This window comes from Pezoporus wallicus, unplaced genomic scaffold (assembly GCF_028554395.1).
Source record: "Pezoporus wallicus isolate ANWC-B61680 ecotype Strahan unplaced genomic scaffold, APGP_CSIRO_Pwel_v1 contig_3058, whole genome shotgun sequence".
In the NCBI taxonomy this organism is placed as follows: Eukaryota; Metazoa; Chordata; class Aves; order Psittaciformes; family Psittacidae; genus Pezoporus; species Pezoporus wallicus.
This window is the reverse complement of record NW_026641153.1, coordinates 2,192,896-2,209,373: the sequence shown is the minus strand read 5'-3', so window position 1 is coordinate 2,209,373 and position 16,478 is coordinate 2,192,896. Positions and strand designations below refer to the sequence as shown.

The 16,478-nt window shown below is 37.3% G+C and overlaps 1 protein-coding gene across 4 annotated transcripts in view; it reads left to right on the top strand.

Moving 5' to 3' along the window:
• HGF (hepatocyte growth factor) overlaps nt 1–16,478 on the top strand; it is a 57,204-nt gene that overhangs the window by 18,865 nt on the left and 21,861 nt on the right. For 3 of the 4 annotated variants that reach the window (XM_057422548.1, XM_057422546.1, XM_057422549.1), the window contains exons 5-7: nt 4,244–4,386; nt 6,068–6,188; nt 11,206–11,324. In XM_057422548.1, the coding sequence (XP_057278531.1) occupies nt 4,244–4,386; nt 6,068–6,188; nt 11,206–11,324 (383 nt within the window). The remainder of the gene's footprint in view (nt 1–4,243; nt 4,387–6,067; nt 6,189–11,205; nt 11,325–16,478) is intronic. The other variant, XM_057422547.1, reaches the window with a different exon arrangement.

Sequence of the window (16,478 nt, the reverse complement as noted above, 5' to 3'; positions counted from 1 at the left end):
TGTTTTTTCTTAAGCTGTTTATGTCCTAGTATCTCTTAGCTACTGGCAGAAACAAAACATCTGCTTAACTTCAGCCTCGGGTCTGGAAGTTTATCAATGTTTTCTAACTGACTCCCAGAAAATGGGTAACTTTGAAAAATATTATCCCACATATTTCATCAGTGTATAATTATTGTTACTGTATTTTGCATAGTTAGTATTAATTCTCTATAATTAGAGAATATATTAAACCTTATAAAGCCCTTAGAGCAGGCAACAAATACATGGAAAAGACTGAACAGATTATTGAAATCTTTTCCTTCAGATCATACAAGCATTATGTATATATGATAGACTGTTGCAGCAGGTATGGGACTTACTTTTAAGTTTAAGACCTCATATAGCGAGGAACTGAGGCCAAATCTACACTTTGAGAGTAGACTTAGTTCAATTATATTGGCTAAAAAAAGGAGTAGAAAAGCAAAAACTGAAGCCAGTAAGAGGAATGGTAAAAACAGATTCAACCACAACAAATGTTGCTGGAAACTAGTAAAAGGAACATGAAGTGCTGGTCTACTCTTTGACCTTTTCTCTTTGAAACCTTTTCTATTGGCTTTAGCCATTTAGATGGTAAACCCTTAAGAGCCAAAACCAAAGGGTCCTCTCACCCATAAGTTTCCTATCCACATTGCTGCCTTTTGCTCTGGACACCCAGCATCAGCACTCTGTTTAGAAGGAGCTGAGCTGGAGATTGCTAGTGAGAAACTGGGCTGTGCACTGCTGAGTCCTGTCCTGACCAAATCTATCCAGTGTACAAGATGATATCTTGGAACAACATGAAAAGACAAAGGATACTTGGGTTCTGTCTTATTATGTGTTACAAAGCTGAGCCTCAGGCTTGGAATTGACTAGACTTGGCTGCTTATAATATAGATGGTAGTGTGTCTGATTTTCAGTGACCAGACGCATTCTTAATTACGAGCATATGATAAATATGATCAGTTTCCACAGCAATGACCTATTGAGACTCAACACCTTGAAGTATACAATCTTCATCCTTTAGAAGTGAAAGAATTCTCATTAATCACAACCTAAGCAAGAGCATTTATTCTATAAACATGCATACAAATTTATATAATTAAAGAAAGTGTCTAGGTAGTATACGTTATGACTAAATTCCATTTTAACATACAGCATGCACAACTTTAATACATTTGGACAGCCACTTTTCTATGATGAATTTTATGAGAATGACTTTTCTCCTGCCTTGTGCAATAAGTTTAATTTTTAAAAGGTCACTGGATGAATGAGGTGGCTGCATGCTAATTTTGTTTTTCAACATCAGAAAATATGATTTCATCATCAGAGACATGAGGGAGATGGGAAGAAGCAGACAGTAGTGGTGTGTTTGGAACTTATTAGTATGAAAGGCTTAGATTTTTAGGTCAGTTTTTCTCAACATCTGATTATCACAAAGTGCCATTGGAAAATAAATCCCTTTTTCGTATTCAAGGGAGAAATGTACTTTACTGATTTTTCTTATTTTTCTAGAAAGAACTGAAATAACTTCAGCCTTTAAATTTGTGTCTGGATTTAACAAATTACATTTTTATTTTTGTATTCCAGTAGAACCTGGAGACTCCCAGCTGAAATCAGGGTTCTATTGTTTCTGTCTCTATCCTGGTAAAGGTTACAAAAGTATTTTATTTTTTTCTCTTAAGAGTTTTCTAATTTAAATGGATAAAGCCAATGCCAAAAGAGTTCAAAGAGAAACAATCAAAGATCAGACTGGCACGTCACAGGAGTTTTGTTTCTGTGATTTTTGCTGTTGAATCTGTTTTTACCATTAGTCTTACTGGCTTCAGTTTTCAGATTTTTTCTTTTTTTCCTTACCTAATATAGTTGAACTAAATCGGTACACAGTTTTAGGAGTGGCTCTATCTTCAATTTCTGGGTGGGTCTTTATTGCATCTCATCTTTTCCTCCCTCAAGAATGTTGCTTCATTACCTGTTGAAGCCATTTGTTTTCCAGTTCATCTTGGGTTTTTAATGCTATTCATTTAGACTTTTTAATTTTTAATGACAGCATATCTGATATAATTTGAAGTGCCTTTTCCCTATTGTCCTGGTTTTCTAATGTCCATAATGTCTGAGCAGGAAGATTTTTCAGCAGGAAAATTAAATAAGATATTCTAATATGCACTGACATACTACATTAACACTTACTCTAGTTGCAATGTCCCATCAGCAAAGTTTGCCCAGGGCTTTCTTTAGCTAACAAAATTTGTGAGATTTAATATTACAAGACTACAGAGGAAAACCAGAAGCAACAATTTTATAGGCAGCAGTAATGACATAAAAATTATTCTCTTCAAGCACCAAAAATAAGGAAAACACTTTTTTCAGTAACGCTTCTGCATTGGATTGACTAGAACCACAATGTGATTAACAGAGGTATTTTCCACTTCACTTAGTTCAAAGATTTCATTAACGGAAATAAAACATTATTAAAATGACACATGTCAGACTCCTGCTTTCATTCATTTGTAACATAGAATATTCCAAGGACAGCAGGGACCATACATTTCATATGTTTCTGCTTTTCTTGTGTGAATTAAATTGGTGTCTGGGTATAAAGACTGTCCCAAGTGCTTTAGTTCAGTTTCTTAAACTGCAGGAGTCTACAATCATCTAAATGAAGTTAGATGAAATTTTATTCATTTTCTTTTCCTACAGAATATAGATACATCTGAATTCCGTTGGGGAATTAAAAAAACCCAAACAAACAAAAAACACATCAAAACAAAACAAACCAACCAAACCAATAGAGAAAAACCCAAACAAACATCCAAATTAACGTATTAGGCATTTTCAGAATAAAAGCTGCACTTCACTAGTGATATTTTGACCAGAATGTGAACATACTGAAGAAAAAAAAACCTGTACAAATCTTAGAAAGCTCAAAAATTAAATCAGCGTATTACAATGAATTACAGGTTTCGTGTATTCCCCCTATGTATTTTGCCCAAATTTTCAGTTACCCAAAAGCCATAAAGTTTTAATGGAATTGAACATAACTCGGAATTTAATGTCTTTGTCTGCAGAGGTTTAGCTGCTCTTTAAGCATCACTGCAATGAAACTGGAAGTGAAGTGCCAATGGGTTTGTCACCAATAAGAAGTCTGAGTGTGGTCAGAGCTTTTGCAGTGGCATCAAACAGACCAGCTCTAGGGTTGGGCTCCTCACTACGTGTTGTTGCCTAGTTTGTAGCAAAAAATAACCAGTATTACTTTTATGTGTAAATATATACATATATATACACACACCTACTTATATATTTATATCTCAGTGTGCATGTGGGAATTTCTCCAGGGGTAAGCACAAAATTTTACAGATAGCTAAGAACACAAAAACTTGACCCTGGACAGTTGAAGTCAGCTAGGTTGCTGTTAAATGACCTAATTTGTACAATAATAATGATGAGTGGGTCTATAAGTAGCAGACCCTAAGGTGACAACAGCAGGGTTCACGGCAGAACATGAGGCAGGATGGCTAAAGAGGAATCTGGGGAAATTTCTGATGCTGAAATGCAAAGTTGTCTGTGGTTTCAGGCAGTGAAAGCCTCTCAGCATGGTGTGTCACAGTGCTCAGTCACGCTCACACACTCCTGATGCTCAGTTTTAGCTGCTGCCTGGCCAGAAATGAAAAGAGGTTTCTCTGCCTGTGGGCTTTATGTAGTAGGTGCACACTAAGCCCAGCTGGGTCAGTTATATATGTTATTGTGCTGTATATGTGCACAACATACACAGTAATGACAGGTCTGACACAGTGATGGACCCAATGGATTTTCCCCCCAGAAAAGCCCAATGCACCCGATACATTTCTCCTTTTTGTCCAAGGGCCTTGTGTGAGTAGTTACAAGCTTGCAAAGGAGAGTTCAGTGAGGGCTAGCATGGAGTGTGTTGCTGCCTCTGGCGCTGTGGCAGATATTTGGCTCTGGATGCCCAAGGGATGGGAGTAAAACTTGCTAGAGCAAGCAATGGGCTAGACTAACTGACCCAGATTTAGGCCATTCATTGAGTAATCCTTACTGAAGATGTGTATTTGTGTAGGGACAGATATTTGGGGATGTACATTTGTTTAGGCAGGGTGGAGGGAGAAAGAAGCAGAAATGGGATTGTTTTTAACTGTTTGCAAAAAATAGTATGATTTAACACCAAAGTTTGCATGCTCTTATACTGTAATGATTGTCATTTTAAAACTAGCTTTTTGCCTTCGAGCTATCGGGGTAAAGACCTCCGGGAAAACTACTGTCGAAACCCCCGAGGGGAAGAGGGAGGGCCGTGGTGCTTCACCACCAGTCCAGAGACGCGCCATGAAGTCTGTGACATCCCCCTCTGCTCACAAGGTAACCCAGCAAGGCTTATGTGGAAAGTTCCTTTTTTCTGCTGATAGCAGGTATGCAGAAGTTCCCCTAGTTTCACTGACACTTGCTCATGGACTTTGGAGAAAGAATTGGTGATTTCTCAGCAAGAATAACGCTTGTAACAAGGAAAGAAGTTATTACAGAAAGAGAAGGTCTTATTATGTTCCAGTACTCTGGAAGACTTTAACACGCTTTTAGACTCAGCAGCTTTTTTTCAGGTCATGGAGGAGCTGGAACAAAGAAGTTATGCTGAGCGCACAAATGCGACCCTTTTTTTCACTTATCTGGTACATAGAGAATCTATTAACATTGCTATTACTGTATGATAAAATCATCTAGTACCATTCCATGGAAAAATCAACTTTTCTCCTTCTTTTGGATGAAAATAGAGATACTTAACTACAGGAAAAAAGAGCAATCTAAGCATGTTGGGGTTTATTTTCCCATTTTTTTCTTTCAATTGAATACTGTAAATAAGACTTTGCATAAATTCATTCCCGTTCAACTTTCAATTGACAGAATTCAAAAGATATTTCATGTGAACCCTTGCATTTGTTGAATTTTACGTTCTGTTAAGCTCCAAACTAATCTCTTATATCTTGCTAATCAGCCAATTCAGTTCCAGTCAATCAACTCATTTAAATTCTCAAGATAGGATGACTTTAATTTTCCTGCTAATGTGTCATGTGCAATAGCTATACTGTGGTGGGGGAAGAAAAGGGAGAAGGAGGGAGGAAGAGAATGATTTACAAGGAGCTTGAAAATCTGTTAAAAGCTAAAATTTAAAGATCAATTTGAGGTTCAAATGTGATAAGACCTGGAGCTCACTGCAGGATGAAGACTTTGGTAGTGGATGTTTGGTCTGAAGTGTGAGATCTGTAATTGCATAAATTCCTATTTACTAAGTGATCTTTTGTTACAATTACTCTAATTAGGGAGCACTTGAGAAACGTGTCTACAGTTACTTATGGTGAATTTATTTTATATTTTAAGTCTTCTCTTTCTAAATTATGGAGGATATTTTGTTCAGCAGTGATATCAAATCCCTTTGGTAGCTTTTGCCCATTCTCCCTCAACCCCCCACTTTCCCAAACTAGGGCTGAAAACGTATCTTAGCTTAGGCTGCCAAAAAGAATTAGTATCGAAAAGAAACAGTATCGTATGAATGTGGTGGGAATTTAAAGAAACAGACTGTACTGCCCTGAAATTCAGCCGTCATTTTGTACTTAAACTTGTGCTGTAATTATGCCATGACTTAGAGTGATTTAGAATAATTATTTTCAATTAATCATAAAATATCACCCCTGAAATATACTCCTTCCTTAGATATGTGTCTCTCTCTGTTACTAGCCATAACTAAGGTTAAAAAATGTGCTAGGAACATGAATGTCTCTAGCAGCTCACACCCACCTGCCTCCAAACCATAAGTGTCCTATAAAGTGAATAAAGTGATATCAAATTTAAGCATCTGGATTAGATTTAAGAGATGAAAATCTATTCCAAAGGACATTTACCATACCAACCTAACTTAAATATATTACTTTTCTATCTCTCTTTAGGGTGATTTCAATTTATAACAGCAGAGATGTGATTTAATTATTCTAATTTATTTTTGTGTGTGTTACAAGTCATTAGCATAATAAGCTACCTACTTTTTTCCTAGTTGAATGCATGACCTGCAATGGAGAAAGTTACAGAGGGCCAATGGATCACACCGAGACAGGCAAGGAGTGTCAGCGCTGGGATCTTCAGAGACCACACAAGCACAAATTTCGTCCAGAGAGGTAGCGTCTTTCCCCACCTCCCAGGGAAATTCATGTAGATATAATTTGAAAATGACACACATTTGGGATCCAATTGGACAAAATCAGCATTAGGTGACCTGAAGTTTATGGAGTTCACCAGTTTTAGTTGCTTGGGGTCCTGGCCCATGCTGTGTGCGGGCTGGTTGCCATCATGCTGGAGATGAAGGGTGGTGACTAGAGGCTATGCCATGCAGCTGTGGCTACATCCCATGGTTGTGTAGTGTAGTGATGGACATGTGCTGCATTATTTGATCCAAATTTCCTCCCTAGCTTCACTTACAGTAAAAAAAAATAAATTTCTGAATGTTGCTGTATATAGAATCATAGAAGAGTTAGTGTTGGAAAGGACCTTAAGATCATCTAGTTCCAAACCCCTGCCATGGGCAGGGACACCTCACACTAAACCATATCACCCAAGGCCTCGTCGAGCCTGGTCTTGAACACTGCCAGGGATGGAGCATTCACAACCTCTCTGGGCAATCTATTCCAGTGCCTCACCACCCTGACAGGAAAGAATTTCCTCCTTATATCCAATCTAAACTTCCCCTGTTTAAGTTTTAACCTGTTACCCCTTGTCCTATCACTACAGTCCCTAATGAAGAGTCCCTCCCCAGCATCCCTATAGGCCCCCTTCAAATACTGGAAGGCTGCTATGAGGTCTCCATGCAGCCTTCTCTTCTCCAGGCTGAACAGCCCCAGCTTTCTCAGCCTGTTTTCATATGTTGTTATGCAACTTCAATCAGCGTAAAATACCTTAAAGCAATCAGAAAATAAATAATGATTAAAAAATAATACTTTTTTTTAGTTCTTAACACAGTTAGTGAACATAAACTTGCAACATTGTCAAGGCAGAGTATGATCTGTTTTTGAAATATTGAGCAGCTTTACAGCTGTAGATGATCTTCTGTTGTAATCAAGTTTAAGTATCCAAGTTGTTTCAGCAAAAGGTTTCCCACTACATGTGTTTTTTTTTCAGCCTGGGAAAGGACTTAATCATTCTGTTTAGCATTTTATGTACATGGACTTGTATTTTAGACTTTTCTCTTTTAGTTTAAGCGTAGATACCTAATGCCAAAAGATGAGTCAGAAATAGCAAGATAAATTGCATCCCCATTACAGTTTGTCCTAAAGGGTAAAATTCACCCAGGCGCAAAGGGTCATCTATGATACACCCCTTTTGGAAGGATTTTGTGTGAGGGTTTAGACCACATAGGAGGGCCTTTGTGTTTCTCTTAAACTGGACTAAAGTTTCATTTTAGTTTTACTCAGGATTTTGGATTATCTCTATTTGTAAGTGCATGGAATAAACTTAAACTGACAGAGGAGGACTGCAAGAATCAACAAACTCAGAATGATTGAGACCTTCCACTGAACGTATTTTTATATATTTTGAAGTGTTCTGCCAAATAAAGCATCTTTTTCATACTCAGAAATACAGGTACTGGTAGATATTAGAAAGCTTGCTTATTCAACAAAACAGTAACTAACTGCAGTTTTTGAGTTTATGTGATATAACCTCTTTTTTCCTCTTGGATCAGATGATCTGCTTCATGAGTAGCAGGCAGTCCTGTAGCTCTTAACAGGCTGGGACTGAAGATAATCTGTTTCTGATTTTTGCCATGCACTTGCTGTGCATTCTGGAGTAGAATCTTGTTCCTTGCGAGTTATAAAACTTCTGGGTACAAACAATAATAATTTTACTATCAGGAGGAAATTTATTCTGTTAATTTTGGATTGCTTGTGAAGTGATTTTTCAGACTAACTGCAATCTCACAGTCATGTTCCTCCTTGAAAGATTCTCCTCAGAAAACATCTTTGTGAGAGCTTTTAGACTGTAATAAAAATGCCTTTTAATCAAAAAGTCACCCATCCAGATTGAACTGATCTGTATGTGCTTTCAGAAGAGTAACTGGGGTACAATACAGTGTACAATAACATTGATGTTAATTAACTTCATGGAATGGTCACTAAAGGTAGTGACAATTATACTTGATTATACTAGCTTTTAAAAGTATTTGGGGCTTTGGTTTGTTTGTGGTTTTTAATAGTTACTGAAGTTGAAAATAAGAGGTCTGGAACAAATGATCCATTAAAATGCAGCAATCTCTAGAGAGGCTTATACTATACCATCTGGAGATAATGTGAATAACCTGGAAACCAGGAGGGACTAGCTAGACAGACTTAAACTTATTTTCATTTCTGGAATCATCAATTGCAGTGGCAAAGGAAAAGAAGTAAAACTAGTGATCTTTTCAAATGCTTCAGTCTACCTGCTGTGGAACAACGTTTTATTCTCCGGGTGAATACACCTCACTTTTCCTTTCTGTCACCTTGTTGAATTGTTCCACATGTATTCCTTTCAGAGGTCAGTTACTGAAGGGAATTGGTGATGTCTGTGTACTTAGATGTGATTGAAAGTAGCAGTAGGAATCCACCCAAAAAGCTCCTGCATGACCTGTTTTTAGCTAGTAGTGGATGCAGAATTGTGTTCTGAAGCTCCAGTTCATGTGTCCTCCTCATGGGCAGGATTATGTCTCAGTATAGAAAGAAAACCATTGAGAATAATGACTCTGATAGGCATAGAGAAGCATACTTTCTGCTTAAAATTAAACATGTTTGAAAATATGTACTGAACTGCACAGAGAAAAGTAGGGCTGAAGTGTGCTATAGAAGTTGAATAACTGTGGGTATACTTTTATTAAAATACTCTGTTTTATATCTCTTGCATGAAAATTTACTTTATACAGAATCAAGTTTCCAGTCCTGCATATCTTTTAAAACAAAAAGGGGAAAAGAAATATTCGTGAAGAGTTTTAGACACTAAGTTTCAGTTTAGTTCCAGCAAGGCTATAACTCAGCATCTGCTGCTTTAAAGAAAATAAATGTTATCTCTTCATCTAACACTCTTCCCCCCTCCCTGAAACTGAGAAAAAGTTTTGATTTTGACACCAGATGTGTATCTTAATGCTTCATTTCAGTTTCAACAATGAAGTACAGCTACTGAAGTTTCAGCAGCAGGAGAGTGGAAGAAATATGTAGGGTTCTGAAAGATCTTGGAAACCTCAGGCTTTTTGTTGGGTCTAAGCAAGAGGTCTCTCCCCAGATGTACGGGGGAAGGAGAATTGTGCAGAGCAAAGGGATGAGCCCTCAGGGAATCCTCCACAGTCTCACTGTTGAATTGTGTGGAAGAGGTTGAAGCCCTGCTGTTTATCTTGTCCCTAGTATTTGATAGTTGGCCTTTTTGAATAGGAGCAGAGAAACTGTTGCCTACTGGATATGAGGGAAGGCAGAAACATGTCTGAATACTGAGGGAAGAAACAGTGACTGGAAAGGCTGTTGTTGCTCTGAAAAAGGAAACGTAGTAGGTGGAAAGATACAGTTCATGGGAACTACTCCATGCAGCAGATACCTAAAGCTGGTTCCTGAAGATCTATTCTATCTTTTCTTAAGTTAGTAAATAAGTTTTTTTGCATACTGTGGGAACATATCATATAATATTGGAAAGGACAGAGCATACAGTGCTATGGAAGGGCACTTGCTTTCTAGAAAGTGGATTCTTTACACTCCCAGTTGTTCTGAATAGGTTTGAGAGCTATGACTGCAGATACCTTGCCATTCCTGGATTCACCTCATTTCTTGGGTAGTGCCATGGACTCTCCATTGCTAAGTGACATGTGCTACTAACATCAAAGCTCATCACTGCAGCTACTGGGTACAAAAGAAAATTAAAAAAAAAAAAAAATCTCTCTTTATGCTGTGTTAATAGCCCATTAACTGTTTTCTTGTGAAATCCTTGGACACAATTTGGTCCTTTACAGTTAGTCTTCCACCTAGCAGAAAACAGGGTACTGATGCTAGATCTGAAACTACCACATTCTTGACTGCCCTTGAATTTTCAGGTTTATGAGGTTTCTCCTTGGTGGTTTTGCTGTTTGGTTGTTATTGTTTATTTGTTTTTTATTCTGCTTGAATCCCGGCCCTGTCCTTTATATAGATGAAGCAACCTGATTTTTCCCAAGGAATGGGAGATCAAGTTGCAGTGAGTCAAAATTAGCATGATTGTTTGACAGAAAAAGCATCCTAGCAAAAGCACACACTTGTAAATCCTATTTTCCTCTGCTTGTGCGAAAAACATCTGCTTGCAGTTGTAACTGGGTTCAGGTTCCCAGGTAGTTAATTTTATTGTTCTCTTACACACTTTTCATCTTTCCCTCAGGGGCAAATCTACTTTTTTATTTCTTTTACAAACATGTTTCAGTAAAACTGGAATACCAAGACAATTTGTTGTCACTGGAGGAAAAGAGTATGCGTTTATCTCCTTCTCTTCAAGTTTTATCTTGAATATCTGCCTGATCGTTCAATGATGGTGGTAGGAAAGTGGAAACAATTAAATGGCACGATAGTTTCAAATCTTAATGATATAAGGGTGACAGAAAATAATTCCTTATTTTTCACCTTTTTTTACCCAGTGCTCGAAATGAGGGCATGGCCTAGAATGAGCTCTATTACAGAAATGGAGCTATCATTAATAACATAGCTATTCAAAATAGCTTCCAGTTTGAACTCAGGGCTGTTGCACTGAAAAACCTGTTTCCTTAATGAGTCCAGCATGCTAGGCAGTGTTTATACAATCCACACTTAATTGGGTTGTTTCAAATAAAACAAGTGGCTTTAGAGTCTGGTCATCAGTTGATGGACACAAGAGTAAGAGTTTAGCAATTAGTAGTTACCCCATCCGGTACCCTGTGCATTAGCACAGCAGGGAATCCCCTCAGTGGAGGTCTGATTCTGCTGCATATTTGGAAAGAGACTTTACATTATTAACTTTCTAATAGTGTTAAAGGAGCATTTGCGTCCACATCAGGATCAGACTCCAGGTTAACAGGAACTGGTTCTTGTTTGCTTCTCCTGAAGACTGTCCTTTAAGTACCTTGTACAAGCCAATGCAACGTTGCCAGGAAGACTTCTCTGACACATTTCTTGTTGTGGTTTGCAGATACCCTGACAAGGGCTTTGATGATAATTACTGCCGCAATCCTGATGGCAAGCTGAGACCATGGTGTTACACTCTTGACCCTAACACCCCCTGGGAGTTCTGTGCAATTAAAACATGTGGTGAGTTCAAGCAAAATTTATTACTTCCTTTTCCTTTCCAAAATCTGAATACAGATACTTCAAGCAATATAGAGCCACAGCTAGTTCATTTATTGCCCTTCATTGACTTTTAAAACATTGTTTTCAAAGAGAATTGTTTATAACAACATTATATTTAATCTTGACAGGAAATAAGAGTTGTGTCTTAGCATTGGAAAATGTGTGTATGTCACATACAGAAATTTACATTAAAATATAGAAATCTCAAGAACTAAACCAGTGAGACAATGTCATCATGAAGATCTCATGTACAGTATTAGTTTGGCCATGCTAAGCATTATCCCATGAGTCTGGGAACAGGTGCATGCACACCTTCCCTACTCAGTGTTCTATCTAACAACTGCCCATTGCTTTGGTTTCCTTTTGCTCATTGTGTGCTTCTAGCCCTCAAATCCTGCCTGCTATGCAGCCTGGTACTGAAGACAGAATTATTAGTTTCCTCATGGGTTTCTCTGTGATATTCAGTGCTGCAGTATCAAAACACTCTACAGTCAATTAATTTCTTTTCATCCATCAATAACAAGATGGTAGCTTTTTTTAGCCTCACTTTACAGACAGGGAATTGAATCCAAGCAACATTAAGGTATATGAATATTGGATGCCCACTTAGAGATGCTTTAGTTCAGAATTTATAAAGCATTCTGCAACATGTTCTATTTTCAAAGACCAGATCCTCCTAACTTTGGTGCTAGCTCTGACAGCTCTGTTCTACTGATGATTAGATATCTTAAATGAGCACTATAGGGACAATGAAAATGGTAAAACTCTTGGAACTCACATGAAAACTTGGGTTAGGTATTTTTTCTCGACTTCTGTGGTAACCTTGGGGCTGAGGCAGGTGGTAGAATTAAGTTTTGCTGGGGTTTGCTTTAGCCAGAAAACTAAGATTTGCATCCCTGAAATTGCTTTCCTCATTCACAACTCATGAGGTCTACAGGTGATAATCTCTCCTTTTATCTCACATGCTTCTCATTGACAGATTTGGGGTCCAGTTTTTTTCTTCTCTTAGTAATCTGAAATGTGAAATAATCAATGTACAAGATATTAAAGGCAGACTCATATTACTTAGGCAGGTTTTGGTTTTTTATTCTCTTTACTCAAAACATTTTGTTTATAACATCTCTGGAATAAAGGCAATTTCTGAAAACAAGGCATGACTTTAACTGAATCCATACTGTAGAAGCCTGTCAGCTTCATGGGCCCCAGTCTTGTGGCAGATACCCAAGGAAAATGGGCAGAAAAGGGAAAACAGTGTTTTTTTGATTTTCTGTGAAATGCAGGCAAAAGCTGCTTCTAAAACTGCTGAGTGAAACTCAGTGTCATGTTATCTCATGAGAAAGTCAGTTTTTGTTAGATCTGCAGTTTTGGAAACTATGATTTCCTTTGTTGTCCTGCTTCAATTCTGACCAAAATTAAGTGTGAAAAAAAAAATTAATCCTCAAAACCAGACATTGTTTTTCATCTAGGCCTAGTGTCACTTCAGTAGGCTTATGTCACTGTAAAATTTATTTGGGTCTCTTGGAAGGAGAATAGAAGAACAGAACAGAGTCTATTAAAATGAACAAGAAAGCTCACCTGGAACTAGACTAATGTAAGAATTCAAAAAAAAAAAAGCAAAAAAGCAAAAATTATAATAAGCATAAAAGGAGTGATTATTTTATGACAGCTTAATTTGCAGGGTTCTCTGTGTTTTGTTATTGTTATATAAACCAAGACAAACCATTCCTGGGGTATCTAAGATCCAGATAAAATAAAGACAGTAGTGAATCTTAAAAAAAGTCTGTTTCCATAATATAATCCTGTATTTTTCCCATAAAATTAACAAATATATAAATACAGGGCAAAGTGGATAAGTAAAAGGGAATGGCTCTGGAATGAACCTTTGCATGTGTGTAGTTGCTACCTGAAGAGGGAAGCATGGGATGCTCTGTCTTCACTTGGAGTTCTTGCCAAACCAAATTTTGCCCAATGTTTTCTGCTTCCACTACCAATAGTTCAGCATTTTCTGTCCTTGCTTGTTTTGGCTTAGGCCAGTGTAATGTCTTGGAGTGTCAGTCACTTTTTGTTGATTAGCCAATTGTTTGAAATCTGAAGATTGAATAAGAATACTCTTAATGTACTTCTTGATGTGGAGTAATTAAATTTACTTTGTCCTATCATATGCCATTGTAAATACAATATAAAGTAGTTAAAAGTACCAAAATTTTTCCACTATAAGTAAGTGAGGTTAATTTGCTATTTTAGGCAATGTCTGTAATCAGGTTTTCAAGAGACAAAAGAAACTTAACAGAACTACTGCTTGTTTTGTGTCAGACACCCAGTAAGTTACACCATGCTGAAAGTCTTGCCTGTGAACTGCAGTCCTAACTCATGTAATTGAGTTCTTGGTAATCTTTGGTAATGTGGAAAGTTCAGTCTTTCCCCATTTTGTGCAGTCTTGCTTAGCTGTGTAACTGAACCATCTTTCTAATTTTTTAGGTAATTAATTGTTAGAGCTTGTTGTTTGTTGGGGTTTTATTTTGTGTTTTTTTACTGTGCTTCTAACATTCTTTATTTATTAGATAATAAGTTAATCATATGTAGAGTACTAGTTCCATTATTTTCCCTTGGTAGAAGTGTTTTTATTACCAAAAAAACCCCCAACAAAATTTGCCAGTTACAGCTGACTGTTTCACAAATGCAACTTTTATAAACCTTTATCCTCTGGCATTTCCTGAGCTGATGTGTCAGTGTTCTGAGGATTCACATCTGGCTTTGTTGGTCACGTAAGCTTACAGCCCATGCAACTTTCAGTATTTACTGTCTGGCCTAAGCTTTATAAAACAGCTGGGTGGGAGAACTGCAAACTACTCTAATGTTGCCTTTGTCTGCTCAAATGACAATTAGAGTCCTCAATGAAAGGTAATCATCAAAATGAAATTTAAAACCCCAAAAGGATGTAATGATTTTAATGTTGTAATGAAAGCCTTTTATCTCATTTCTAGGCATAAGTTGACTGAATTAACTATGAATTATTTCACCTGCAGTTAGAAAGTATAATATGTGTGGAAATTTCATATGCAAAACCATATTTTCACTGCAGAAAACTATAGATCTTTCAAAATTCTTAAAACAATATATATGAGGAAGTATACAAGAAAGTGATTTTGAAGGTGCTTAATCCCGCAGATATTTTCAAAGGTTGTTTGGCACGAGCATATGGCATTGCCCTCTACATAAGGTGCAATGCTGCTCAGTGCTTTCCTTTATCACTCAGAGAGGGAATTTATTGCTTATGATACTGTTGTTTCACCAGCCCAGTGACTAGCATACCAACACAAAATATCTAAACCCTGTTTTCAGTTTTCTGTCTTTCTGGAGGCACATAGAAAAACTATTTCCCACCTCATAGCAGGGAGCCTAAAACACTAGGCCTTTCTGGGTTTCAGTGGTAGCTTCATTTTCTGAAGCTGTGGCTGTGTTCAATCTCAGTAACTAAAAAGAGATCATGAGTTATATGTCTTTATAGCTTTGTGGTTTGGATTCTCACACAGGTTTTTAATTCCTGTGATGAGGACTGTTTATACATTTTACAAGAAATACTAATTAGTAAAAATGCTTTTCAAATCCAAGTCCTTGAACTATATACAGAAATGTAGGTGTCCTCTCTTTGGGGAGTGACCACAAGGCAGCATGCTGCTTGTGGCTTTTGCTGCATGTCATGAGTGCTAGCATGCTCTATAGCCAAAATGCTGACAACAGCTCATATACAAAATTTTCAGCAAAAGAGTCAGTGGAAGGAAGCATTCAGAAAATAAATATGTTTTTAAGACTGAAGAGACAGGAGGGCATTGTAACTTTATTTCCAAGCACAGAAAGCAGCATAAAACATTGTGGCTTGCAGCCAGGGCTCTGAGAAAGAGATGACAGGAGCAATTAGGGATTAGAGATGGCTCAAGCTGCAAAAATTGGATCTGGATTAAGACTTCAGGGACCCCAGAACTGGTTTGAAGTTGCTCACATATGTGTCTGTGGTTTTTGGCTTGAGACATTTTTTAGTTAGAAGAGAGGATAAAAAGACAACTATAACAGCAATAAGAAAGTGTAGGATGAAATGAAGAAATGGAAGCCGTGACACAAACATGAAAAAAGACTGTTAGTTTGGTATGAATGAGGACATGGACTACTGAAGGGAGACAGGAATGGAGAGTTAAAAAAAAACAAAACAGGAAAAAGGATAGCTGCACTTCTGCAGATGATCTGTAGAGATATGAGAAGTGCTAAGGCCCAGAAATAAAGTCGTTTGAGAGCTGAGATATATGGTATTAATATGGGAAAGACAGTGTTTGTTTGCTGCCTACTTGATTTCCAACCTACCCAGCTGATTTTACCATGGATTTAACTTCTGTTATTAGTACTCATAGGCAATAGGTAAGAGTGACTGGAACCCAAAAAGCCCTCAGAGAATTCAATAAAGGTGTGGGTTTGATGGGGAAAAGCAAGTAATGAAATGGCAAAATTGAGAATCTAGATGTAAAATGAACCTGAAGGCAAAAAATCACTGATATTAGTTTAGCCATTCTTTAGAAGCAGAGATTTCAACTGTCCATTTGAATGTGAAGCTCTGATTAAAGTTATTTGTTGAATCATAGCATGTAAACAAATAAAGGTGACACTCAGTTTAAGCTCAATATTTGTGTAAGATAAAGATGTTTAAAGAAAAGTGGCAGTGGAAAGAGAGTGATGTTTAGTGGCTGATAAAGTGTTCCCTTCCACCTTGTTCCACAGGGAGGCATAACAAAGGTCCAGCATTCATTGTGAGCAATGATTTAATCTACATTTCCTTAAAAAGGATTCCACTCAAATCTTTTTCATCATTTCTATGATAGCTTTGAAAGTGAGATTTAAGAGCTCTGAACTTGCAGATACTGAGTTTATGTAAAGATTTTGTTTGTTTGTTTTTGGTTTTGTTTTTTTTTTTAATGGATTCAAACTAAAAATTGTTTGGATTTAAAGCCTAATTGTAGGCATTGGAATAACCTGCAAAAATCTCTCTCTGTTCAAGGACAAATGAATTGTAGGTGTGCCGGTCTGAGCTGAGAATTAGTTCTTCAGTACCATGATTCTTGAGCTTTG